General features: G+C 41.0%; 5 protein-coding genes across 5 annotated transcripts; 3 read left to right on the forward strand and 2 right to left on the reverse strand.

Moving 5' to 3' along the window:
• Position 1: 1 nt before the first annotated feature.
• LOC144051968 (uncharacterized) lies at positions 2-5,205 on the reverse strand. Its single transcript, XM_077565642.1, has 3 exons — positions 4,972-5,205; positions 3,585-3,858; positions 2-1,426 (listed from the first exon to the last, which is right to left on the reverse strand). The coding sequence occupies exons 1-3, from the start codon at positions 5,164-5,166 to the stop codon at positions 642-644; spliced, it is 1,254 nt and encodes a 417-aa protein (XP_077421768.1). The 5' UTR covers positions 5,167-5,205; the 3' UTR covers positions 2-641.
• LOC144051965 (claudin-3-like) lies at positions 2,937-26,284 on the forward strand. The gene is made up of 3 exons (XM_077565639.1): positions 2,937-3,784; positions 5,009-5,203; positions 23,391-26,284. Exon 3 carries the CDS (start codon positions 23,930-23,932, stop codon positions 24,575-24,577), a length of 648 nt encoding a protein of 215 aa, XP_077421765.1. The 5' UTR covers positions 2,937-3,784; positions 5,009-5,203; positions 23,391-23,929; the 3' UTR covers positions 24,578-26,284.
• LOC144051967 (claudin-4-like) lies at positions 7,127-8,013 on the reverse strand. The gene has a single exon (XM_077565641.1). The coding sequence runs from the start codon at positions 7,943-7,945 to the stop codon at positions 7,322-7,324; it is 624 nt and encodes a 207-aa protein (XP_077421767.1). The 5' UTR covers positions 7,946-8,013; the 3' UTR covers positions 7,127-7,321.
• Positions 10,591-16,224, forward strand: LOC144052440 (claudin-4-like). The gene has a single exon (XM_077566499.1). The coding sequence runs from the start codon at positions 14,631-14,633 to the stop codon at positions 15,267-15,269; it is 639 nt and encodes a 212-aa protein (XP_077422625.1). The 5' UTR covers positions 10,591-14,630; the 3' UTR covers positions 15,270-16,224.
• On the forward strand, positions 19,148-21,231 carry LOC144051964 (claudin-4-like). Its single transcript, XM_077565638.1, has one exon. The coding sequence runs from the start codon at positions 20,001-20,003 to the stop codon at positions 20,655-20,657; it is 657 nt and encodes a 218-aa protein (XP_077421764.1). The 5' UTR covers positions 19,148-20,000; the 3' UTR covers positions 20,658-21,231.
• Positions 26,285-26,853: the final 569 nt, after the last annotated feature.

Below are 26,853 nucleotides of genomic sequence, written 5' to 3' on the forward strand. Positions count from 1 at the left end.
GTCTGGTTGTTCACTCAAAATTTTTATTACACATTCAAAGTTATTTACACAAAATCAACAGCTCAAGAGTACGATTGCTTTTTTAAATGGAGCTAATTACACAACGATGGTAAACTCCAGTGGAAAGGCCGTTCATATGAAGCATGTTAGGTTCATTGGAGACTACATTCAATTGTCCATAGGTGTGAATAGACTCATAATTAAAAATGAAAAAGTTCCATTTCAAAAATACAAAAAGTACAGTGGACACTTGATATTGGCGGGGATAGCGACAGAAAATTACGCAAAAAATTAGCAAATAAGTGACACTCACTATAATTGCCATGAAAAAGTTATATTTTGGGGGGAGATTTTTTTTCAGAAAATAGGCAAATAAGCAAGGATTGTGTAAAAAAAAAAAAATACAAACAAGAGGGGGATCGGGAAAAAGATACTAGAAATAAGCAAGGGGGTCCACTGTACAATGTCACCAAGTTCCCCCATCTTAACCTCCCATGGAAATTTACCAGCAAATTTCCACTTTTAAAACATTCTCATAACAAGGCCACATTCCAGTCATTTTCCTTTACTTTCCACGTTCTTCATTGTTTTGATGCAGGACTAGAACAATCCGGTCTGCAGTTTACATTTGGGTCCACTGCTTAAATGTACTGCCGCGGCGAGTATCCCGAGGGCGCCGCATACGGCTTGGCGGGATTATACGAGCCACTCGGCGTGTAGGGCTGGCTGGAGGCCGGCGCGTAAACGGGGGCGTACGTGGACCCGTTGGCGTAGGCTGACCCGTTGCCGTAGGCTGACCTGTTGGCGTAGGGCGCCTGGTAACCGGGGTATCCGTACGTGGGCGTCTGCGGCGGGCACGAGGTGGTGAGTATGATGCCGCCCACCAAGAGGATGGCAGCCGACCCCCAACCGATGTAGATGGACGCCCCGATCTCTCTACGCTGCGTGTTGATGGTCAAGGGGTTCACAAAGTCGGTGATGGTGATGCTGGCCGACCACGTGACCGGGATGAGGACGAGCACGGCGGCCACGATGACCAGGCAGCCGCCGATGATCACCACCTTGGCCTTGGAGGTCTCCTTGTTCAGGCAGCTGGTGCACTTGGCGCCGATGAAGGTGACCATGAAGCCGATGAAGCCGAAAACCAGCGAGATAATGACCAGCGCCCGAGCCGCCTGCAGGTCAGGGGTCAACCTCATCACCGACTCGTTGAGACTGCACTGCATCTGGCCCGTGCTCTGCATCACGCAGTTCATCCACAGGCCGTCCCAGATGATCTGGCCCGTCACGATGTTGGCGCCGATGAAGGAGGTGACCCTCCACAGGGGGATGCCGGTGGTCACCGCCACTCCCACCAGCCCGATGAAACTGATGATCTGACCCGCCGTCTCCTTGCCGATTCTCCCCATGGCCAAGAAGCTGCGTACTGGAGCGGTCGACGCTCGGAAGCCGGCAGCTGCCTGTCTCTCGCTCTCTGTCTCGGGACGACGACGGAGGGGGCGGGCCCTTGCTTGTGGTCGTCGGGTGAGTTCTTCTCGCCAAACCGGATTGCCCTCTCCCAGTCACAGGAGTGGTATTGAGGAAAAACATGCTTTCTTATGCGCACCAAGGGTGTTTACGACTCTGTGACGTCAAAGTTTTCAGCTTGGTAAAAAAAACTGGTTGCTCACATATTATTATATTTATTTTAAAAAGGAGGATTGTAACAAAAATGGCTTGCAATAGCTCAGCGTTTTTAAAAGTGAAGACAATTTGTAGTGTTTAGCAAGAAACATAAAGTGGATGCACATAATTTGCTTTTTTTTAGGACCACATAAAATGATTCAGTGGAGCACATCTGGCCTCCATGCCTTGAGTTTAACACAAGTGGCATAAATCCCTCTTTTTTGTGTGTCCTTAAACATCTCACGATGCTGGTCAGCTCTGCTAAAATTGGCTACATCCTTAGTTAAACAGATAATACAATTCTACCACTGAAAATATATATTTTTAAATTATTATTTGAAGCTAAATTGTCATTTAAAAAGTTTGTGAAACCGTAAATTTAAACGCTTACTTGAAACCCTGCTTCGAATCCTAATTTGGAACCCTAAGCCTGGCTTCAAACCCAACCCTGAAAACTTGAAACTTTCATCCTGCCTTAAAACCCTAAAAAATAAACTCCAACCCTGTCTCATCACACCAATTTGAAACGCTAATCCTGAATTGGAATCCTAATTTGAAACGTTGACCTTGTCTTGAATTGGTTGGATATTTTCAAAGAAATGTGGTATAATTTTGGGGGGAAAAGTTACATATTTTCAGACTTTTTTTGTACACTTACTCATGACAGATTTTTCTTTTCTTTTCTTCTTTTTTTTAACGCAAATTTGTGGCTTTAACCCAATTAAAACAATGTCGATGTCTGGGTAAGCAAATGGAGCGCACCTTTGCTAGTGTTTCTTGAGAAGGTGCACTCCATTTGCTTACCTGATTGTCCAGGAATGATAATGACATTCTTTATTTGTATTTTGTGCGCACAATTTGTATATTGTGGTCACAATTCGATCTTATTTCTCCCATATCAAATATGGGATTCCAACCCTCCAACATTCCTTGCCCAACTGAAACCCTCTAGTCTCTCATCTCAATGTATGGACAAGGAAGATCGGGCTTTTCATATGCTAAGTAATTATATTCACACGAGTGTCTTCCACATTTTCTTACAGACATGCCTTGTGTGGTCAAGTGGTAAAAGCTAGTATCACTTCCTGTGAGACATTTTTCCGATAGCGTGCACAGTCAACAAAGTACGCAAGCAAAAGCGTTGCACAATTTCTTGGCCGTGACATCAGCAGTCGTCAGAAGTTTGTGATCCAAGATGGCACACTGCCGCCCGCCGGGCATCAAATGACACACACGTTCCGTGTTTACACAAACATTTGTTTCGTTCGCTTTCGTTTTAAAATGTCAGTCCATTCATCCAATCAATGGTGCATGTGGCAGTAAAACATATCAAATACAAATAGTAGGATGAATTGTAGAGGTCCTCGTTTTGAAGAATAAAAGATTACAGAGAGGCAATAGAAGGTGGTAAAAGTTGTATATATTTTTGATAAGTAGTAATTTTCATGGGGTAAAAAAAGTACTCGCCCTCCTCACATTTCACACTGTAGTATCTGTAACATTTAATGTGTGCATGCCTTTAAATGCCTTGTCTGTTGAGTGATGTGAAAGTCTACAAATGATTGGCCAGTTGGCGCCACCTTGTGGTGCATTTCCGAAAGAGCACAACAAGAAATACCCCAAAAGATAATTTTAAAAATCCAATCAGTCAAAAAGTGAACACATTATTTGTGGGGAATGCAGAAATTCACAGCTATAATGCCGCATGTTTTTTTTTTAAACTTCCAAGTCCCATCCGTCAACAACCTTTCACATGTACTCCCTCGAAGTAGACACCGACTTCACAGGTGTGAATTTGGCGACGTAATGGGGGTTCTGGTGGCGTTTGGGGGGGCAGTTCCAGCACAGCAGCCCCCCGCCGATAAGCAGCAGCACGGCGGCCGCCCAGCCCACGTACAACGCCGCCCCCAGCTCGTAACGCTGGGACGCGATGACCAGAGGGTTGTAGAAGTCGGTGACGATGGTGTGGGCCGACCACGACACGGGGATGAGGCACAGGAGACCGGAAACGAGGAACAGGACCCCGGCCAGGATACACGCCCTGGACTTGGAGACCTCCTCCTCCATGCAGTTGGTGCACTTGCCGCCCACGATGGACAGCATCACGCCGAAAATCCCGGTGAGGATGGCGATGATAATCATGGCCCGGGCGGCCTGCAGGTCTTGCGCCAGCGCCAGCATGGAGTCGTAGACCTTTTAGAGTTCAAATGACTAATAATATCCAGAGGAGTATGGCCAGATTTTTCTGATGTAAAATAAGTGCCCTGGCTCAATGATGTTGGTAAAAGTTGGTAATTAAAACATTCAAAATACTAATTTATTGAATTACGATGTGGATATTGCTTAAATTGTATACAGAAAATTGACAAGTGGAGATACACGGGTGCTTCAAGTTATTATGCTAGCATTAGCATTTATGTTAGCGGACTAAATGCTAAGCTTTGTGGTTGTTTTAATTACGCAAGGTGTAATTATCTTTGTTTTATACTTAGTTTGATGGTAAACTTCAAGTGGGAGTGGCAAAAAACAGGTGAATGTTTTATTTATTTTTATTTTTATTAATTGTTCACTAGCTGCTTGTTTTGAAGTGAGTCAAGTTGAGTTCACTGCCACCATACAGTGTTAATATCTCAAGTTAGCGTTAGCATGTCAAAGCAAAAACAAATGAAATATGACATTTATGCCAAAAACTCATGAATTAGGTCACTCACTCGTATCTCAAAGCACCACTTTAGCTTCTCTTTTATACATTTCGTTAGCCTACTAGCATAATTGCATCAATCATTTTAGAGTTACTGTCGTGATACAGTATCAATAAAATATTGTATTATAATACTGTCAATTCTTGGCTCCAGGTCATGGTAATCTGCAAAGGTTGAATCGAGGCAACTGTCTGAAAACATTCAAACATAATTTTGACAATTATGCTACTAAGCTAACTTTTTGTACATCACACCTCATTGTCTTAGCTCTCTCTCACTACCATTTTGTCCTGCCTCTCATAGATGGTCTTGTCAGCCTCTGATTTTGTCAGACAGGAACTGTCGCCTCAACCGCACAAAAAAACTCACCTTAGCCATTATTCCGTATTCAGCAAGTGCCGTATCGTTTGCCAAATAGTTACCGAGTCATATTTGAACATTTGTGGAAACTAAGCAAAAGTTTTACATTTCAACCCATGACCTATGTGACTAAAAAAAAATACAGACATGAAGAAAAAATTTGGCAATTCTACTATTAGGCTAATGATATGCAATTTTCAGTTCCCTCACTATCTATCTAAGATTACAGAAATTTTCCATTAACCTTGCACTGCATCTGTCCCGTACTCTGCACCACGCAGTTCATCCACAGGCCCTGCCAGACGGTCTGCGCCGTAATGATGTTGGCTCCCACGAAGGCCGTCACTTTCCACATGGGCAACGCGCACACCACGATGACCATCAACCAGCCCACCGTCGCCACGGAAATGCCGATCATCTGAATGCCCTGAGACACCATTTTGCCGGTGTACGTCCAGAGAGACTAGCGGGACGCGGTGAGATTCTGTTTTTGTAGTTTGTTGTGGGAGAAGTGGCAACGACAACAGGGAGGCGTGTGACCCGCGCAATCCTGGCCTTCTATTGGCTGGGGTGAGTTTATACATAAACACGGGTCTAGTCATCTTCAGTAGTGCTGACCTTGGAAATACTCCATGGTCAGAAGGTTCCCATTGTTGTGGTCAGGTCTTCTTTTACATGAGAAAAATCTCACAGGAACCACAAATCAAAAATGCTTCAAAAAGTATACGGTGGTGCCTTGAGATACAAGTTTTTTATTTATTTATTCCGTAACACGATTGCAACATAAAACAACTGAATCTCAAAATCAACTTTCTTTATTGAATGGAAATGCCATTAATATGTTACAGCCCCCCCCCCCCCCAAAAAAAAAAAATATTTTCATAGATTTAATTTTCAAAGATTTTTATAAAAACATCCATTGTTTACATAATTAAGTACAATATAAAGAAATAAACTTTTTTTGCCACTTTTTGTTGTTGCTACAATTCTATTGACGCCGTGCTCCTCCTTCTGGTGTGCACACCTTGGCCACCTGGGGGCAGCATATTACAGACATACCGCAGTGTACAAAGTCAATTTGTCCTCAGTAAGCCGCAATAATATTAGCTGTTCTTCACAGAGGAAAAAAAAAAAATATATACTGTATATCTGAGAGTATTTGTTATTTGTCTATGTGATGTGTCACTGATTGTTTTCATTTATCCGTTGTTTTAAAGGGTTATAATGCAACTGATGCTATTCTTCTGCCCTTCTAAAATACATTTCCAATTGTGAGTTAGCATTGAGCTAGCATACTTCACTCACTCGTATGAGTTTTTAAGCCGTATGCCCTTTCTGACACATGGACAATAGATACACTGTCAAAAACAGGCCTGATGTTGTTGTTGTTGTTGTACTCAGGCCAGTACAATAATATTGCTTTAGCGCCATCTGGTGGGGTCTTTGTATCAAGCATTTATGTTGAAACGAGTTGATACGTTCACAACACATGCATTCAGTTTGACATAAGTAGTGTTTTACTACCATATTATGGCATCTACAAACCTTTTTGGGTAGTGTCTACTATTTGCGATACGGCTCGGTCCCTACAAATAGTGGAGGTTCACTCTAATGTACTTGACTAAATATGTAAAATATGCCCTGTGATGGCAGCTAAGCACTACTTGAGTTGCAAGGAGTGTTTAAGTACATTTAAGCGGTTTAGGTAACTTTTAGGGAGTTTTTCAGTAGCTTTAATAGTATTTCTGTAACTTTTATGGATTATTTTGTGATTTAAGATTATTAAGAGAATTTATAGAGCAGTACATTTGAGCGTATAGGTGACTTGAAGGGAGTATTACAGTAGATTTAAGGGAGTAGTTTTTACATTTAAGAGTATTTAGGTAACTTTTAGGGAGTCCTTTGCATTTAAGAGTGTTTTGGTAATTTTTCAGACGTATTTGTGAATTTAAGAGTATTTCCTAAATTCAAGAGTATTTAGGTAACATGGAGTATTTCATAAATGTAAGAGTATCTAGGAAACTTTTAGGGAGTAGTTCCTAAATTTATATAAGTATTTAAGTAACTTTCAGGGAATACTTTGTAAATTGAAGAGTGTTTAGGTAAACTTTAGGGAGTATTTCATAGATTTAAGAGTTTTTAGATAACTTTTAGGTAACATTTTGCCAATTAACTTTTGTGAAGCATAACAGAGAGTATTTAAACAACATTTAGGGAGCATTTCAGTATCTACTACAAAACTGTATTTTAATGTTGGTCATTATGGTGGTAGTTGGAAAGCAAATATTTTTTGATGTGGTGCTAAGAGTAAAAAGTTTGAGAATCGTTGGTCACTATTTTTCTCTTTCAAATGTGCAATAATATCTAGCCAAAATCAAAACAAAACAATAGAATACAAATCTTTTTGACAATTTATTTACAAATACTGTCAATAGACAATAATACGAACCAAAGAAAGGAAACGGAGTGCATGAAACACATGGAAATGATCAAATAAAGAGAAATGTAACATTGTCTACTTTCCAGTCAAGAAGCAAATTCTGTTTGGAAGTTGCAACCCGTTATGTTGGCCCTGATGAAACGCTAGACATCCTTCAGATGTAGTCTTTGGGCGCAGACGCTTGGCTGGGCGGGTACTTGGTGGGGTAGTCGTCCTTGGGCGGGCAGTTGGCGCACAGCAGGGCGCCGCCTACGATGAGCAGGCCCGAAGCCGCCCAGCCGATGAACAAGGCGGCCCCCAGCTCCCTCTTCTGGAAGTCCTGAGTCAGTGGGTCGTTAAAGTCTCGAATGATACCGTTGGCCGTCCAGGACACGGGGACGAGGCACATCACCCCCGCCAGGATAAAAACCACGCCGGACGCCACGCAGATTTTGACCTTGGTGCCTTGATCCCGCACGCAGTTGGTGCACTTGCCGCCCGCCAGGCACAGCAGCACCCCCAGCACGCCCAGCAGGATGGCAATGATGATCATGGCCCGGGCGGCCTGGAGGTCCCGACTGAGGACCAGCAGGGAATCGTAGACCTTACACTGCACCTGACCCGTGCTCTGCTTCACGCAGGTCATCCAGATGCCCTCCCACGTCCTCTGCGCCGTCACGATGTTGCTGCCCACGAAGGCCTTCACCTTCCACTGAGGCAGGGCACACGTTATGATGGTCCCGATCCAGCCCAGGGCGCACAGGGCGCCGCCCAGCATCTGTAAGCACGCCGAAACCATGTCCAAAAATCCTCTTGAAGTTCTCTTGAGTGTTGCTGCTTGACGAAATGTTCAGGTGAGGCTGTCGCGTCTCTTTTATGCACACCTGTCGGCAGTGCCCCCCACGGCATGTGTCAACACGTCGGGTGACTGTTACAGATGTCATGGCCGCCGGTGACTCACTTATAGAAGCTAAAAAAAGACTTCAGTGCAGGAGTGGGAAACTTACTTGCGTCATGAACCGTGTTGTAGTTACGGTTGCCCTTAGGGGTTTGTTATAACGGTAAATGGATAATCATGGGAGGTGTATGATAACATGACACCCCCCCCCCCCCAAAAAAAAAAATGCACAATACTCACAAGAGGTGTTTTGCTAGCTGTAACAAGTTTTGATGAATTTGAAATCTGATTGGTTCATGAAACAGGCCCAATGCTAATATAGCTACATGAGCTAGCACTCGTGATCGTTAAGGCAGATTAGATTGACATGGCAACACATAAAAGCTGAAATCTGATTGGACAAAATTATTATTACATCCAAAATTGAAATGACATTTTCTATAAGCAGATCCCAATTGAGTTTGGACGGATGGCCCAGCCAATAGCAGGGCACAAATGGACAAACCAGCACACAAACTCACATTCACACCTCCGGATAGTCGTCAGTGAACCGAACATATGCGTGTTGATGGAATGTAGAAGGAAGCATGCGAAAAAGCCACGCAAGCACGGGGAGAACATGTACATTCAAAAACAAGATGGTGGAAGCTGAATTATGAGGCAGATGTGAAACCACTAGTAGGAACATATACAGTACATCCATATACATACTGTACACATACTAACTTTCAAAGAGTTGGACTGTAATTCTAAAATTTTTCATATTTTTTATTATCAAGTCATTTTCCAAGCATGTTAACTACGTCTACTGTACTGTATACTGTATTTCTGATTAATTTAATGTTATATTTATTTGAGAAAAAAAACAAGTAACCCCAAACATTTTAAAATTGAATAAATATGGAAATTAAGAGACTGCTGGACAATTATCGGTTTCTTTGATGTTGCTATTTATATTTTAGTCAAATGAGCAAACAACCTAACTACCAAATTACAAATATTGTTATTTTTATTTATTTATTTATATTTATTTATTTTTTATTTTATTGTTTTTTAGAGCATGTTTTTTTTGTTTTGTTTTTTTGGTCGATTACACCAAACAAACCCATTTTCTTTAATACTTTTTCTGGTGCAACACAAACTTTTTAACAACCCTGCATATATTTAATTCAAATATATCTGGAACTCAACACAATATTATTGATTTACAGATGATTTTTAAATATGTTGTTCTGAACCATTTTTTTTTTGTCATCCTTTCGGATCATAACATGAACCAATAGTGTAGAAAAACATATGATACCAAGCTATCAAATTAAGTCATAAAATTCAACCTAACCTGTGGGTGTAGCCGTCCAGTCAAGTCCAGTCTCCAGTTTTGTCAATGATGAAAACACGAGTGGTCCTAAACGCGAGTGAGTCCGCCCGACAACGAATGTGCGGCCACGAGTGCCGTCCAGGGAATCAGATTGTGCCACAAATGAATGGAGGCAGTGTCCCACAGCCCAAAAAAGTGGACTACAATCCCTCCGTTTGATCCACGCTGGGATGGTTGGACATATTGAGTTCCACCAACCAGGAGGAATGTCCACAATTAATAATCTGAGGAGAGATGCTTTCAGAGCATGGGAGAAAGCTCGTTGCGCTTCTATATGATTCAAAAGTTAAAGAAATGCGACCATTTTTTTTATTTTATTGAACGGATGAATTAATTACTAAAAAAAACTGACATGAAAAAAAACAATTGCAACTCATAATTAGTCACTCCACCATCATTAGCTTAACGGTCAAACTTGAAATGAACCCAAACCTATATGCATACATACACAATATAAATATATGTATAAGTATATATATGCCTTTTTTGATAAGCAATGGCTATAAAATTCTTCAAAATGAAAACATGTTCCACCTTCAGGACTCAAACAAAAGCTGATAGTGCCTCAGACTGAAGAGACTTTCAAAGGTGTGAGTCATGTGCGGACACGCCGAGTGATGCCATCACAGTGAGACTGTCCTTCAGGCCTCATCACAGTTTCAGTGTGCAAGTGGCAGTTTTGAGTCAAACGTACAGGCGCTAATATCTTGTGCTGATTTATCTCATGAAATACTTGTTTAACTCATTCAACTGCCATTGACGGTTGTAGACGTCGAAAATTCATTTGAACTATTTTTATGAGTTTAACATTTTTTTTCCCGCTTTTGTTAACAAGAGTATGAAAACGTAGAATTTTTTTATTGTACATTTAGAACAGATATAAAAATTGTGATTAATTGTGAGTTAACTCATGAAGTCATGCAATTAATTGTGATAAAAAAAAGTAATCACCTGACGCTCCTAATTTTTAATAATCTTTTCTTTTTTTTAAATCGCCTCAGGCGATTAAATTTTTCAATTGTAATTAATCGCATCCAGTGGATGGATGGATGGACTTCAATAGTTAACTCACGATTAATCAAAAATCTGTTCTAAATCTACAATATAAAAATTCTAGTTGTCATACTCTTGTTAACAAAATTGGAATGTTAATCTAATAAAAATAGTTCAAATGAATTTTTGACGTCAATAGCCGTCAATGGCAGTGAATGAGTTTATCGCTTTATTGAAAATAAAATAAATACAGACATATATAGACAGTAAACACTTAATGTGATTAAATAATTGGAATGAAACTTTGCCATTACAACTTTTTTTTGTCCCCCCAAAATATTTTTCTTCCATTATGACTTTTCTCTTGAAAATAGGCAAATGTTTATTTCCAACGGTACAAGTGTTAATTGTTTAATTGGAATTAGGATGATGAGGGGACCCGTGAGAAGATTCCTCGCTAGACCCAAAAAGTTTGAGCACCCTGATGTAAGGCTTTGAAATTGAGCGGGTCGTCCGTTAAAAACAAGTCGGAGAAGCGGTCAGACCGGCTCCCGCTCCCACGACAGGTGAATGTTGGCAAGCGGCGACATGTTGACGTTTTGAAATGTTTGTACTGAATCCCCCTTTATGCTCACATACCAAGAACGCATCCTCAAACAGATCAGCCCCAACCGTTCCACTTTTTGTTTTTTTTTTAATCCCACTCGGTCTTGTTTTTGCACAAAATTGTTGACGGCCTTCCATCAAATGCCAGAAGATTCCAGCAAGCGTGAGCCAATAAAACTGTTATGATTCACCTCGTATTTGGATTTTGATCATCTGCAGACGCGTACTTCTCTGATAAAGCAAGATTCCAAGTTGTTAAATAAATATTTTTGCGTCTTCAACTGCGTGTTGCTTTGCAAACACGCGGACCAAATATGAAAATGATGATGATTATTAGGTTGTGTTTATGTGAGAAGGAGGTGTGCCAACTTTGTTGAGATTTTGATTAAGGAGGTGCGTGACTTCAGAAGTTTGAGAAAGGCTACCATGACGTGAGCATGCTGAAGTGATCCTAACATATTTTTAGGGTGTATTTGAGGGATCGGGGGTGCGCCAACTCTGTTGGGATGTTGAAGGGGTGCACGATTTAAAAACTCTCCAAAAGGCTCAGAGAAGCTGACCAGTGGCATCCATAAGGGTAAAAATTAAGTTTTAATTGACAATGTGTGGGGGGTGCGCCAACTTTAGCAGTGTGTTGAAGGCTGTTCTTAACTAAAAAGTTTGAGAAAGGCTACTATAAGATCTACTATAAGATCATCAGAAACGTGCCTAGTAATTATTTTTAGGGTGTGCTCAGGTTAGAGGGGGTGCGCAAACCCCGTCATGATATTGAAGTTTGAGAAATGCTGCTAAAAGGCGCTCATGAATGTCAAGAAAGGTGCCTAATATTTTTCTTAGGGTGTATGTCGAGAGAAAGGGGGTGCGCCAACTATTTCTGGATTTTGAAGGGGGTACAAGGTTGAACATTTTTTAGGAAGGCTGCCAAAAGGTGACTAATGGGAACCATAAATGTGACTTTTATGTTTGTATTTAAGATGTGTGTAGAAAAGGAGGTGCGCCAAATCTGTGGAAATGTTGAAAGAGGTGTGTGGCTTCAAAAGTTTGTGAAAGGGTGTTGAGGGGTGACCATGGACGTCCAAAAAGCTGCTAAATAAATTTTTTTTAGGGTGTGTCTGGATTATAGAGGGGGTGCGCCAACTCCATCGTGATGTCAAATTGGGTGCGTAGCTTAAAAATTATGGGAAATTCACTGATGGGTGTCCCGATGTGTACCAATAAAATTATTAATCTTTTTAGTTATGTCCGGGACAGAGGGGGTGCACCACCTACGTCAGAATTTTGCACTCAACTTTAAATCTCCCCGCTTTGGCTAAGTGCTTTTCAGATTCGAGAGATGTCGGCGCAATGTCTGCTTAGCATCGCCGCTCGACATTTTGATGGCGTAAAAAGTGAAAGCCAATAATCCTGTCAAGTTAATTTCAGATGCTGCGCACCGCTCAACATCATGTTTTGCGCAATGGGGAAAGTGGTTCTCAGTCAGCATTTTGAAGGCATTCACACCATTGTTTTCTGTTGACGTGTAATCTTCGGAGAAGAAGCAGGTGCGGGATTTAGGGAAATGATCACCCTGATCGGTGATCCAGGGTGACCTTAGTAAATGAGAAGAATGCTCTTAATGACAGAGTTCACCTTACACTAAGAATACTTTTACTCATTCGCAAGAAGGCCCGAGGCGAGTATTGTCGCCATATAAATAATTGGCTCCTTAACATTTTCAACAACTTGGGAGCAGTATAGTCTGCATGGAAGCACACAAGGAAGCGTATTGTTGTTCTTTTTTCCCCCCTCTGAAGTACACAGATCTCATTTCAAGAGTGATTCAGCATTTTTCCGCATTCATATAGTTCTTTAAGTGAAATCTACATAGTGGATGTTGATCCCCCTGATTGGTTGAGCTTAAAATGCACACCAAAGGTTTGCTTTACAGGGGAGGATGGTGTTGGACATGATTAAAAATAATAATAATTCAAGAAAAACTGGAAAAGGTCAACAACTCTGTTGCTGGGTGCTGTGTTCTCAACACGGAAATTATTATTTTTGGGCAGTATGTATGAGCGCTACATCTAGCTAAACCACACAGGCAGCAAATCAAGGAGGCCTGTTGCGCCTACATCAGCTTAGTATGACATATTTTACTTCTTTTTTTTTTTTTTTTGCATTTCAACGCCTTCTTAAAATAATCACCTAAGTAAAAAAAAATTCAGATTTTTTAGGAAACACAAAAAAATTTACCCATTTGCAAAAAAAAATTTACAAAAAAAAATACTTTTTTTAGTTATTTTAAGAGGGTGACGATTTGTTTGTTTTTCTTAAAGATATCTGTGGGGCCAAGTACCAGTCCAGGGACCAGTAGTTTGGGACTACTGCTGTACTGGACAAAAAAAAAAAAAAAGTTGAAACCCTTGTAATGTTGTGCAAAAATTCCACATTTAATGTAGAGATTTTTTTTGCGTACCACCAGAGGGAGACCGCGTACCATTAATAGTACCTAATTAATCTACACACACTGGAAAGTCATTTTTCTAATGTGTTTCTAAATTCATGAAATATGTTTGAAGGCAAGTGCTTAAAAACGTGCAAAGAACGAGAAGAATTTAGTACTGATTGCTGAGATTTCTTGTTTGGCTTCTCAAAATCTTAAAAACACTATAATAGGAAAAAAAACACTTAACGTGCTATCGTGTTGTTTGGGCAGCAAGCGTGTCATCAATGTTATTCTTGTTTATTGCTTTGAGTTGCTTAATGACACCTGAGTTGGAGTTTATTGTAAAACTAAACACACAACAAAAAATGATTACACACATTGTATTTTTAAATAGGTTACGGACATAGCTAGTTTTAGAAACATCGCCAGCGCTAATGCTAGTAGTCAATGTAAAATCCCACTAACAAGCTCACAGCAAAATTAGCATTGAATTTCAGGAGTGATATTCCTTCAAATAACGAATATTCACACACAAACCATGTAGGGAAACATACAGACAGGTAATATAACACTACTCAAAGGCGTATAATCTTCCTAATCTGTGAAAAAATTACTTAGATTAACATAGCAAACCCGCAACTTCTTGTACCCTTTTTTTTTTCAATGTAAGTGTGTGCTCCATGCATGCACGGCACCACACTGCCCCTATGAGGCCAAGACGCGCACAGCAGGAACAAGCTTTTTTTTGGAATTGCTATTATTTTAATATATTGTTATTTTAACCTTGTTTCTTATTTATTTGAAGGTTGTTCTTACAAGTTATATTTGAAGATGAGTTTTGTTAGTTTGGGAGTTTTAAGATCAGATGCACGTCATTTATGTACAATATCAACATCGGACAACATGAGAGATGAAGGAACTCGGCACAACATTTTAAAATCAATGGATATTGATGATTCCAGTAATCTCTCGATTTCGCTCTCAATATCTGTCTGGAGTATTTCCTAGCATACCTCAACGCCAGGTTGACACCACCTGGCGCTGACTCCACCTTCAAGCCGTATAAAGAAGGTCCAATCAGTTTCTCCCTCAAGTGGGACTCGGGACCTGCAACCGAGGGGATCTCATATCACCTGCGAGGCGGCGCGCACTCCGACACACAGAGGGTCTTCTCTCCTCAAGTGATGGCCTCTTCCGGCGTGGAGATCCTGGGCCTGACGCTGGCCGTGGCGGGCTGGCTTGGGGTGATGGTGGCGTGCGGCCTTCCCATGTGGCGGGTGGCCGCCTACGTGGGCCAGAACGTGGTCATGTCCCAGGTGATCTGGGAGGGCCTGTGGATGAACTGCTCGGTGCAGAGCACGGGCCAGATGCACTGCAAAGTCCACGACTCCATGTTGGGGCTCCCCCGGGAACTCCAGGCGGCCCGAGCCTTGGTGGTGGTCTCGGTGGCGCTGGGCGTAGTTGGCATCGCCCTGGCGACGGCGGGGGCTCAGTGCACTGACTGCAGCCGGGACGCGAAGGGGAAACGGTGCCTGGCGGCGGCGGGTGGGCTCGCCTTGACCCTGGCGGGGGTCTTGACGCTGGCGGCCGTGTCCTGGACGGCCCACGCCATCGTGTCGGGCTTCTACGATCCGCTTCTGGAGGAGACGGGGAAGCGGGACTTCGGCAACGCGCTGTACTTCGGCTGGGCCGCCTCCTGCCTGCTCATTCTGGGGGGGGCGATGCTGTGGTGCACCTGTAGTCCCCGGGGAAACGGGGGGCCCGCCCCAGTGGACTACTCGACTGTTTCTCACCGTAGATACGACAGACGAGACTATGTGTGATGAAAGTGTTGCCAATGTGACCAGCAGGGGGGAGCAATGAGCAGTGGGTGAATGCTTGAAGGACCTTGGACCGTTTTTTTTTTTTGGGCAATGTTTCTATGGTGGTGGGTGTCATTGTTTGCTTTTATATTCTATGTCAGCAGACCATGAGGGCATTTCTAGAGGTGCGCCACTTTTGAAGTAAAATGGTGGTTTGGACTTAGAATCTATATTTTATGTTACTATATACTATAAAATTGTACTTTGTACAAGCAGTAATTATATGATAATGAGTAATTAAATTGAATGCAAATAATTAACTCATTCACTGCCATTGATGGCTATAGACGTCAAAAATTAATTTGAACTATTTCTATTAGTTTCACATTTTTTTTCCACTTTTGTTAACAAGAGTATGAAAACTTAGAAAAAATGTATTGTATATTTAGAACAGATATAAAATTTGTGTTTAATCTTGAGTTAACTAGTTGTCATGTGATTAATTACAATTAAAAATTTTAAACGCCTGATGCTCCTAATTAAAAAAACAAAAAGATTTTTAAAAATTAGGGACGTCAGACAATAATTTTTTTCTTATTGTAATTAATTGCATGACTTCAATAGTTAACTCACGATTAATCACAAATCTTATATCTGTTCTAAATGTACAATATATTTTTTTAATGTTTTCATACTCTTGTTAACAAAAGTGGAAAAAATGTGAAACTAATAGAAATAGTTCAAATGAATTTTTGACGTCCATAGCCGTCAATGGCAGTGAATGAGTTAAAAGGTTTTGACCACTTTTTTTTTTTTTTGCCTCAATTCAATGGACATTGGGCTGCTCCTTTTGGTGTGCATGTTTTGGCCACCTGAGGGCAGTATAATACAGACATACAACTACCCATGAAGCAGATCAGTCGTCTGTAAGCCACAGTAATAATAATAATAATAATAAAATTATATCTGCCCATGAGTATTGCTTTATTGTTTGTGTTCAAATATTGTTTGCTTTTAGGTTTGTAACGCCGCGTCTATCAATGCTAACCATTAGCCCGCCAAAATGGTGTTTACTATTTTGTGTTAGCATTAAGCTAACGTATGCATTCTTGAAGTTGTTTGTTTGTTTTTGAATACACAACACCAATTTCTCTTAGTCATATCTAGAGTTTGACAGTAAACAGCTTGAAGCCTCTTTTTAAAGAACTTGTGAAGTGAGCCGAGTTGGGTTCTGCGCTCGTATCTCATAGCAGCACTGAATTCCGCTTATTTTTTAGCGCTATAGTAAAACTTTGATGTTGTTCAGGCTATAACTGAACATGATGCGTTTACAGTGAACCTTCTCGTATTCGTGGTTCGGCGATCACATATTTTTTGGAGCACCCGATACTCGGTAATTAGGTTAAAAAAACTCAAATATTTTTGTACAACATATTTGGTTGCATTAGACAGTTAAAAGTCTGCCAAGTCATGAAATCCATTAAAGTCACTTCCACTATGATAAGCGCCTCACCTGTGTGAGTTGTTATGCAGAGCGCACATACCAGCTGCAGCCCCCCCCCGACATGAGATATTTAGTTTCGGGGAAAACTTCGCAAGGAGACAAAAGGGGTCTTGTTGGCCTCGTCTTCCTTTGTAACCTGTCCTGAAACCTGGTCTGGGATAATCGGACTAATGTGCAACAGAAACCCTCACAAAGACTTCATTGATTACCTGGCCCACCTTACCAACCCCCTCCACCACCTCAATGGGACTCTGTAAAATAATAGTAAATTTCTCCATTTAGACCAAATGTATGGCCTTTTTTTTTTTTTGTTCCTCAATATTTAATATGCTTTTTTTTTTTTACGCCATCTTTCAAAGTATTTTTTTTTATAAACACAAACAATACATGAATCTTTATTACAGAAAAAACTATGGGGTGGGGGTGGGGGGGGGGGGGGTGGCTCATTTATTAAACAAATATTTTGGAATACAAACCCTTTAAAAAAAAGAAGTCATTCTATTATATTGCAATGTTGACCTGCATTCAATGAATTGTTGAGCCCAACTAGTACTGACTGAGTGACCCATTTGATGCACTCTAAACAAATAGAAGTGACCTACTTGCTTGTTTTTGAGAGTTGTTTTGCAAACTAAACTTTAGTTCCAGCATGAGCTGGTTAATCATTCGTACAGGTTTGTTTCCAAATATGTGGGAACGTTTGTCTGATTGAGCACAAATCCTCTCCGCTTTCATCACTTAAAGGGGATGGATTATGAATTTACATTTTAATAGCTTGTATACAGATAGCTGTGTCCTTAGATCAGGTCATCTCAAATTTTTTGACCATTTGCAGTACAGTGATTTTTTCCCCCCTCAAAGGCTCCCTGATATTCTGAATGGAAATTTAATATAACTGCCATGTCACAGGAATGAAAAAGTTGCTTGTTTTTTCGGAAAAAAAAACTACAGGCTACAATTGCATTTTTCATTGTTAAAAAAGTGAAAACAGAACAGATGTATTTTGTCAGGATAAAAATAACCCCCCACTCTTTGCAGAAGATAGCCTAAGGACTGAATTATGTTGAGAATAGAAAACGCGATTGACTTCCAGAATTGCCTATATTAACTCATTCACTGCCATTGACGGCAAAAATTCATTTAAACTATTTCTACTAATTAAATTTTTTTTCCACTTTTGGTAACAAGAGTATGAAAAACTAGAATTTTTTATTTTATTTTACATTTAGAACAGATATAAAATGTATGATTAATCGTGAGTTAAGAATTGAAGTCATGCGATTAATTACAATTAAAATTTTTAATCGCCTGACGCGATTAAAAAAAAAAGATTATTAAAAATTAGGGGCGTCAGGCGATTAAAATTTCGAGTCGTAATTAATTGCATGACTTCACTAGTTAACTCACGATTAATCACAAATGTTTATATATGTTCTAAATGTACAATAAAAAAAATCTAGGTTTTCATACTCTTGTTAACAAAAGTGGAAAAAAAATGTTAAACTAATAGAAACAGCTGTCGATGGCAGTGAATGAATTAATAGTTTAAATGAGGCCTCACCAAGATGCTGCTTTGAAAACTGCACTAGGAAACAAACCCAATGAAGCAAAGTCTCGTTGATATCAACCCAGGCTCCTCCCCAACAAAGTCGCCCAGTTAAAATGCACCACTTCAACATACTTCCTTGAGACTAATGTACTACTTTCCTATTAGACAGGGTTTTGGCAGTCTGCACATCTGCTAATCTTGAGGGAGTCTCCAAAAGCCTCAAATAACTCCACAAAAGGCCACTAATGGTTGCTCATCGTCATCGCTTTTTAAAAAATAAATACATGACTGAAAAGTCCCTCAAGGGGTCAGAAAGTCTCCAAAACGCCAAGCAAAGCAGAAGATAAACTTGCTACATAGTTCTTATAGCAAAAGGCCATGTGATGCGTTTAAAAAAAAACCTGAGGGCAAATAAACCTTTAAAAACACTATGACCTTCAAAACAAGGACGCTGATAAGACCCCAAACCCCCCACCCCCCCTCGCCCCCTCCCACCACCCGGCCCCATTGTGCACACTGGTAATTGTCTATTGACTTCCTGACAAGAATTGTGTGAACATTCAAACGTTTTCACCAAGGAGGAAATTGCTTTCAAGATGATGTCACACTGACTGGTCACTTCATTCGGTACACACGTTTATCAATGAGAGTCAATAAAAGAGCTGCGGCAACTGAACAACTCTGTGGAAACAAAATAAAATATTTGCAAAAACGCTGGAAAACAATCAACATTTTTACAGATTTTCTGACATGTTAGGGAGGCGTTAATTTGGAATAATGTCCTGTTTTGAATGAAGAGATAGAAAATAAAAATACATTTTTTAAATTGATTAATCGACAAAATAATCGGCAGATGAATCAAGTATTAAAATAATTCATAATTAATTACAGCCCTGTATCAAACATAAAAAAAAGAGATAATTACATGTGTCTGCCTCACAAGAGTCTCTTTAGCTTCATGCTAACGTAAATGGAAAACGTCATTTACATGCTAGCAGTTAGCAGAACGGCTATCTCAACGCAATCAGTAACAAGTTGAGTAACACATTTAGACAGATTGTATAACAATTATTTATCCTATAATAGCCTTTTACTGAATCACTTTTTCTTCTTCATTTGTGTCTGCATGACTTACTGTACTGCCTCCTGGTGGCCAAGGCAGGCACAGCGCATTAAATTGGATCGCAGCATTAAATCATGCTACATAAACTGCTTCATTGTGTACATTCTATTCATTACGGTGTAATATTATAGAAGGCTACATTTCACTTTTTTTGTCAGGGGGGGCTGGATTTGCATACTAGAGTTGGAAATCAAGCCGTATCTCAAGACAGCACCAGGCAGTATTTCCTATAAAAAAAATTGTTTGACCTTTAGAGGTTCCGCTAGCTGAAAAAGTTGAAAGTGATACCAAACAGCCGTGGATGCTGATAGTCACTTTCAATCATTCATCGACAGGTTCTCGACCACCTCTGTTACTCTTTAACCGTTCCAGATTTGAGATACCCACTCAGCGTGTACTCTCCCCTCTCCCAAAACAGCTGGGAGCGCTACCGAGGGGTTGAATGATTAAGCCGAGTCCGTTTTCCTGAGCTGCTACAGTTTTTGACAGTTTGAATTTTTGAGACTCCGCCTTCCATCGCCTATACGAGCGCCGAGGCCCGTTGGCGGCACAACGGAAAAAAACAAACTTCTAAGGATGACTTCGGCGGGACTGGAGATACTCGGAGTGGTGCTGGCCGTCTTGGGATGGATCCTGAGCCTGACCTCGTGCGTCGTGCCCATGTGGAGGGTGTCGGCCTTCATCGGGGTCAACATCGTCACGGCGCTCACCATCTGGGAGGGCATCTGGATGAACTGCGTGGTGCAGAGCACGGGTCAGATGCAGTGCAAGACGCACGACTCCATGCTGGCCCTCAGCGGCGACCTGCAGGCCGCCCGGGCTCTCACCGTCGTCTCCATCGTGGTGGGCCTGGTGGGCTTAATGGCGGCCATGATGGGGGCCAAGTGCACCAACTGCGTGGCGGAGGAGAGGGCCAAAGCTCGGGTGATGATGGGGGCCGGGGCGGCGTTCATCCTGGCGTCCGTGACGCAGCTCATCCCGGTGTCGTGGTCGGCCAACGCCATCATCAGCGACTTCTACAATCCCGTCATCCCCGAGGCCCAGAAAAGGGAAATCGGGGCGGCCCTGTACATGGGATGGGCCGCCGCCGCCTTCCTGCTCCTCGGCGGGGTTTTCCTGTGCTCCAGTTGCCCTCCTCAGCCCGGGAAGAGGTACGGGCCCCCGTCAAAGATCATATACCCGCCCAGCAGATCCATCCCGCAGAGTGGTTATGAGCAGAGAAACTACGTCTAATGTGGCTTTTAATGGACAATTTTGAACTTTTTAACTGTGTTCCAAATTTTGCTGAATTTACTGTTTATGAATTCACCTATTCCCAGCTAATAGGAAAGTAGTAATTGGTGTCAAGGTAGTATGTTGAAGTGCCCCTTAAGACATTTGTATTCGGCAAAAGGCGTCCTCGCACTTCTAGTGCATTTTTCTTCAAAAATATTTTATGATCACAATTTGGGGTATATTCAATATTTACAATATTCAATAAAAAGAAAACACATTTTCAACACAATTATAAGACGTAATGACATAACTGAGGATCATTAGTCGGTATCTGTGAATACGTCCTAAATACTCGTACTCGGTCTAAAAAAAAATTGGCATTGCCGCATCCTTAGTTTAAATTACTGTCAAAGAACATTCTGAACATTTTTTTGTAGTGTCAATTACTCACAGTTTTTTGCTATTGGCGGAAGCGCACGTTTTATTATGATAAACTAACTCACTGTTTTGATATCAAAGTTAAAAAAAAAAAAGAAGTTTGTAATGTGCACAATTATTATTTTGTATTAAAGATTTGTTTGGATGGTTGAAAGCCTGAATCTTCCTTTCTCATTTTAGGACCTACGATGGAAACGCTAACAAAAATCCTATGCACAAAAATCTCCACGAGGGGTTTGAATTTGTATTGGGTTTAATCCATTCCTTAACCTAACCTTTGCCCCCTTCTCACTCACCATTTTAAGACAAAAAAAATATGTATTTCTGGAATGTAAACGGTCTTTTTTTTCCGTTCTGACAGAGATCTTCAGAAGTAGATTGAAATGAATGGAGGCTCGGACCGCATCAGAGCAGCCGTCTACCTGGCTGTTTGCTCCCAGATAGTCCGTCTAACTTTGTCAGCTTCTCAAACAAAGGACTTGCTTCATGGCTGGGAGAAAAGGAAGGGGGTTTGAGGGGTGGACAGAAGGCGGCCGTGGGTGCAGCTGCTGGGGAGGGGGGGCTCCATTTCTAGAGAGACGGTCGTTGCGCCAAAGAATTCCAAGGGCATCCCGCAGACAGACAGTGATTAAAGGCCATCAAACACTGTTTGCTGGCGGGGGTGAATGCTCGAAAAGTGACCGTTTGTGAAGTTTGAGAAAGTGCCAGAAGTCCTTGTTTGTAACCGTCGTGCATGTGTGAATGCAGCATAACTCATTCGCTGCCATTGACGGCTATAGACGTCAAAAATTCATTTGAACTATTTCTATTAGTTTTAACATTTTTTTCCCACTTTTGTTAACAAGAGTATGAAAACCTATAATGTTTTTATTGTATTAGAACAGATATAAAATTTGTGATTAATCGTGAGGTAACTAGTGAAGTCATGCGGTTAATTACGATTAAAAATTGTAATCGCCTGACGCCCCTAATTTTTATTAATCGTTTCTTTAAAAAAAAAAAAAAAAAGATTTAAAAATTAACTCTTTGACTGCCAGACGTTTTCAGAAAAGGGATGCCGTGGGTGCCAGCCGATTTTAAGCATTTTGACTGATCTTTCAAGTTCCACAGAAAATTATGTGTTTGGACTATGGAAACACACATACTACCAAATGAAAGATTGGACTGTCATCTTTCATCAGAAAAAAAAGTTTGTTTCTACCGTATTCCGTTTTTGAGTAATCAACAATAGAAAATGGTTAGTTTCACCCCTTTTTTTTGTAAAAAACGTCTTTTAACGTCTTTGGCACTCCTCCATAAGATTTTACTAAACGTTATATAACGTTTTTGGCAGTCAAAGAGATAATAATAATTTAAATTATTCTATTTTATTTTTTAAAAATAAATGATTTTTAAGAATTAGGGGCGTCAGGCAATTTTTTTTTTAATCGTAATTAATCGCATGACTTCACTAGTTAAGTCACGATTAATCACAAATTTTATATCTGCTCTAAACGTAAAAAAAATAAATTCTAGGTTTTCATACTCTTGTTAACAAAAGTGGGGGAAAAATTAAACTAGTAGAAATAGTTCAAATGAATTTATGACGTCTATAGCCGTCAATGGCAGTGAACGAGATAAACAGCAGCTCAAACGTCTGTAAAAGCCTCAATGTCCAGATGATGTTTGTTCGCTAAATCCAAAACCAAATTTAAAGTCCAGTTTCATTTCTTTTGAAATCCACATTGGACTTCCTTCCTTTCTTCACTGCCAACCAATCAAATGCTTTCTGGGTGATCACGCGTACTCATGAGGTCTTCGGCAGTGAGTCACTCACAATACTTAATCAAGTCCTTATCTGAACCCGAATCATAATAGTGGTCAAGGTGGACACATTCAATGTACTCTCTTAAAACTGCTGGGTCATAAGTAACCCAAATTGGGTGAAATAGTTAACCAGCGCCAGGTCCAAAAGAAAGGATTTCACTTGCCACATTTGGTCAAGATTTTTGATCCAAGAATGAGTCAAAACAAAAACTACCCATAGTGATGAGTTCAAGCTACTAAGACAACGGTTACCAGGTTATCAATATACCGGTGGTTAATAAAACTAATTTTACTAACATTTTCTACAAACTTTCCTCTGTTAGGGGTTGCCACGGCAACGCACTCGCATATGTTGTTTCAGTGCAGTGCTTGTGTGTCTTGGACCAGATTGGATTTTGCAAATAAGTAGAGACGAGCCAAACAAGTTTTAGGAACAAGGTTTTACGGACTGATGAAACCAAGACGGTGGAAAGTTTACAAAAACGATTTTGTGTGGGAAATTTACAGAAAAATGCATCTAAACTCATCGGGAGACCCCAAAAACACACTAAGGACTTCATCGGGGATGGGAAAGTCACTCACCCAACCTGAACCCAATAGAGAATGCATTTTACTTTCTGAAGACTCAACTGAAGGCAGAACCCCATAGAAACAAAGGAGAACTGAAAGAGGCTGCTGGAAAAGCAGTTTGGTGAAATTTAAGAACCACCGAATGATTACTGTCTTAAAAAAGCCCAGTGAAGAAACCTGTGATTTTCAGCTTAGAAAAGTGTTTATCCGCCTTCCACACTTGCTGTGATTAAAGGCCTCTTTGTGGCCCAGTGAAAGCCGAGAGCGGAGTCTCTTCTTCTCCACCCCCCCCCCCCCCTTTTGGAGTGATGTCATCTCCTCCAAGGACTCCTCCCATCCACCTGACCCTACTTTATAAAGCATAGTGCTCTCGTCTTTGGCTGCACACACACACACACACAAACACACACACACGCAAGGCCGCCAACTTCCTCAAGAGTTTCTCCCGGCGCGACGTTGGTGGAAGAGCCCGCAGGATGTCCGTCGGCCTGGAGTTGCTGGGCATCTCCCTGTGCATCCTGGGATGGATCATCGGCATCGTGGCGTGCGCCCTGCCCATGTGGAGGGTGACGGCGTTCATCGGCAGCAACATCGTGACGGCGCAGATCATCTGGGAGGGGCTGTGGATGACCTGCGTGGTGCAGAGCACGGGTCAGATGCAGTGCAAGGTCTACGACTCCATGCTGGCCCTGTCGCAGGATCTCCAGGCCGCCCGGGCCCTCACCGTCATTTCCATCCTGCTCGCCATCATGGCCGTGTTGATCGCCATCACCGGCGCCAAGTGCACCAACTGCATCGAGGAGGAGGCGTCCAAAGCCAAGGTGATGATCGTCTCCGGGGTGTTCTTCATCGTGTCGGGGGTCATGCAGCTCATCCCCGTGTCCTGGTCGGCCAACACCATCATCCGGGACTTCTACAACCCCTTGGTGACCGACGCGCAGAGGCGGGAACTGGGCGCCGGCCTCTACATCGGGTGGGCGGCGGCCGCCCTCTTGATCCTGGGCGGCGGCTTGCTGTGCTGCTCGTGCCCGCCCAGCCAGGCCCGCTACAACAACTCCCGGATGGCGTACTCGGCCTCCAGGTCGGCGGGGGGGCAGGGGATGGAGAGGAAAGACTACGTGTGAGCGAGGACGTGGACCCAAAGACTGCAAGGGGCGGGAAATTCGTACAATGGTGGCTTGATTTCTGTATATTTTGATCTAACTGAAAGTCTCATGTGTGACTTGCTTAATACTCACTAATGACCGATTCGACCAATTTTGCCCAAAATCTTTTAAGCCAAGGCTGATATTTTAGAAAAACCTTATTAGATAGCCAAGAACAACATTGAAGTGGAATTAAAAGAAATTTAAAGCGAGAAGAATTCTACTTATGTCATGATGACTTCACAGTTTTTGTGGAAGAGTATTTCATTGTTTTGCCCGTCACTACACGTCGCAATTCTTCAGTGAACCAGATGCACATTTTTTTGAGTCTACGATGAAACTTTACGAGCGTACGTGTTTTTGTCAACTTTGAGGACAATTTTGAATCTTTAATGCAGTCGTTTCCTAACATTTATTGAGCCATCGGACAAATTTTACATGAAAAAATTCCCACGGCATTCCACCAAACAAAAAATTACCAATTGATTAACTCATTCACTGCCAATGACGGCTATGGACGTCAAAAATTAATTTGAACCATTTCTATTAGTTTAACATTTTTTCCCCACTTTTGTCAACTAGTATATGAAAAACTATTGTTGTGTGTTGTTAATGTCATTTTTATTTTTATTTTTTTTTATCGCGTCAGGCGATTACATTTTTTTAATATGAATTAATCGCTTGACTTCAATAGCTAACTCACGATTAATCACAAATGTTATATCTGTTCTAAATGTACAATAAAAAAAATTCTAGGTTTTCATACTCTTGTTAACAAAAGTGGGGAAAAAAATAGTTAAAATAATAGAAATAGTTCAAATGAATTTTTGACGTTTATAGCCGTCAATGGCAGTGAATGAGTTAATAATAAGAATAATTATGATTCGCCAGTGAGAGAAGCGGGCGTGTTTAGCTGAACACAAAGCTATCATTTGATTGTATCAAAGTCAACAGTTGGATACAAATTCTGCCATCTAGTGGATGAGTATGTAATCGTTCTCCATGTCCTTATATGTCACTGGCAAAGATAGACGAACAAAGATGCATTATTTGCTGTAAATAAATACATTTTTGGGGGACAATTCTTTCCCCTTCACTTTTAACATATTATCTTTCGAGCAAATCGCTTCTTAACATCAATCGAACGATACTTGCGCACTGAAATATTTGTGTGCCAGAATTTTACATGACTTCTGATTTTATATTAACTTTGTTGTGACCATATATTTAACAATTAATTGCAGGGACAATTACATACATGTAATGATAAAGTGTGATGTGATGAAGTGACAACATTGTACATTTATGTTTTTTACAGTCATAACAACCCTGTTGAGTATTTTTGTGGTTATGGAGAATCGTTTCTATTTTTTTTTTTTCTTCTTCTGCCTGTCACTATACAAACGATTGTCATTTTCGCCTCAAGAAACGAAACAGTACAGACAGGACTACAGTATCTCCGCACCCGTGCTGAAATGTTATGATCGCTTTTTAAATTTCCCAAATGTGTTCCAGCTAACTTGAAATAATCCAGCGGGGTTATCAACAAGGATGTGTTTAATAAACAGAGCAGTAAGTGCATCATTAATATCATCTCATGACATGTGCGCCACGTGACGCGATGTCTGCTATGCCGCTTTTCTGTGCTTGCATCTTCTGACAATAAACATCCTCATGTTTTAATTAAGGAAATATGCTTCCCTTTCTTGATTTTTTTTTTACCATAATGTCCGACATTCAGAGCCGCGGGATCGTTTCAGAGCCGCGGGATCGTTTCAGAGGCGCGGAGACCTTTAGTTTTTTTTTATGTGGTGATAAATCATGGGAGGCCAACTCAAATAAAGCGCTTTCATTCGCGGGAGGTGCGCTCGTTTGTGGAAAGGGGTCGTGAAATAGTGCACTCAAAGCAGAGTCGCTTAAGTAAAAGTGAACATTGGAAAATGTTTCTTTTTAATGTGAGGATCCTATGTACTCCTACTATAAGGAAAAAACATTTATATGTATATTAAATGAAGCAATAATACCCTTAGAAATACAATAATGGACACAGATGATTATGGATAAAACCGGAAGAGAAGACTGCGGAAGTAAATTTTCAACTTTAAAAAAAATAAAATAAATGTAATCCATTACTTTTCGCCAAAATAGAATTCAACTTCACACATAATAAAGTACTTTGTGAGTGTCAATAGGTGGTTGGAGCCAGCATGTCACACCCAGCAGGTGGCGGCTTTTTTAAAATATTGATGAACGAC

This window comes from Vanacampus margaritifer, chromosome 5, assembly GCF_051991255.1.
Source record: "Vanacampus margaritifer isolate UIUO_Vmar chromosome 5, RoL_Vmar_1.0, whole genome shotgun sequence".
Classification (NCBI taxonomy): Eukaryota; Metazoa; Chordata; class Actinopteri; order Syngnathiformes; family Syngnathidae; genus Vanacampus; species Vanacampus margaritifer.

Excerpts from the sequence above, each read along its gene's own strand:
- LOC144051965 (XM_077565639.1), top strand. The coding sequence starts at position 23,930 with ATGTCCGTCGGCCTGGAGTTGCTGGGCATCTCCCTGTGCATCCTGGGA.
- LOC144051968 (XM_077565642.1), bottom strand. The coding sequence starts at position 5,166 with ATGGTGTCTCAGGGCATTCAGATGATCGGCATTTCCGTGGCGACGGTG. Across the intron at positions 3,859-4,971 it reads CGGGACAGATGCAGTGCAAG|GTCTACGACTCCATGCTGGC; the intron begins GTTAATGGAAAA and ends GAACTCTAAAAG. Across the intron at positions 1,427-3,584 it reads TCTGGTCATCGCGTCCCAGC|TACGCAGCTTCTTGGCCATG; the intron begins GTTACGAGCTGG and ends CGACCGCTCCAG.
- LOC144051964 (XM_077565638.1), top strand. The coding sequence starts at position 20,001 with ATGACTTCGGCGGGACTGGAGATACTCGGAGTGGTGCTGGCCGTCTTG.
- LOC144052440 (XM_077566499.1), top strand. The coding sequence starts at position 14,631 with ATGGCCTCTTCCGGCGTGGAGATCCTGGGCCTGACGCTGGCCGTGGCG.
- LOC144051967 (XM_077565641.1), bottom strand. The coding sequence starts at position 7,945 with ATGGTTTCGGCGTGCTTACAGATGCTGGGCGGCGCCCTGTGCGCCCTG.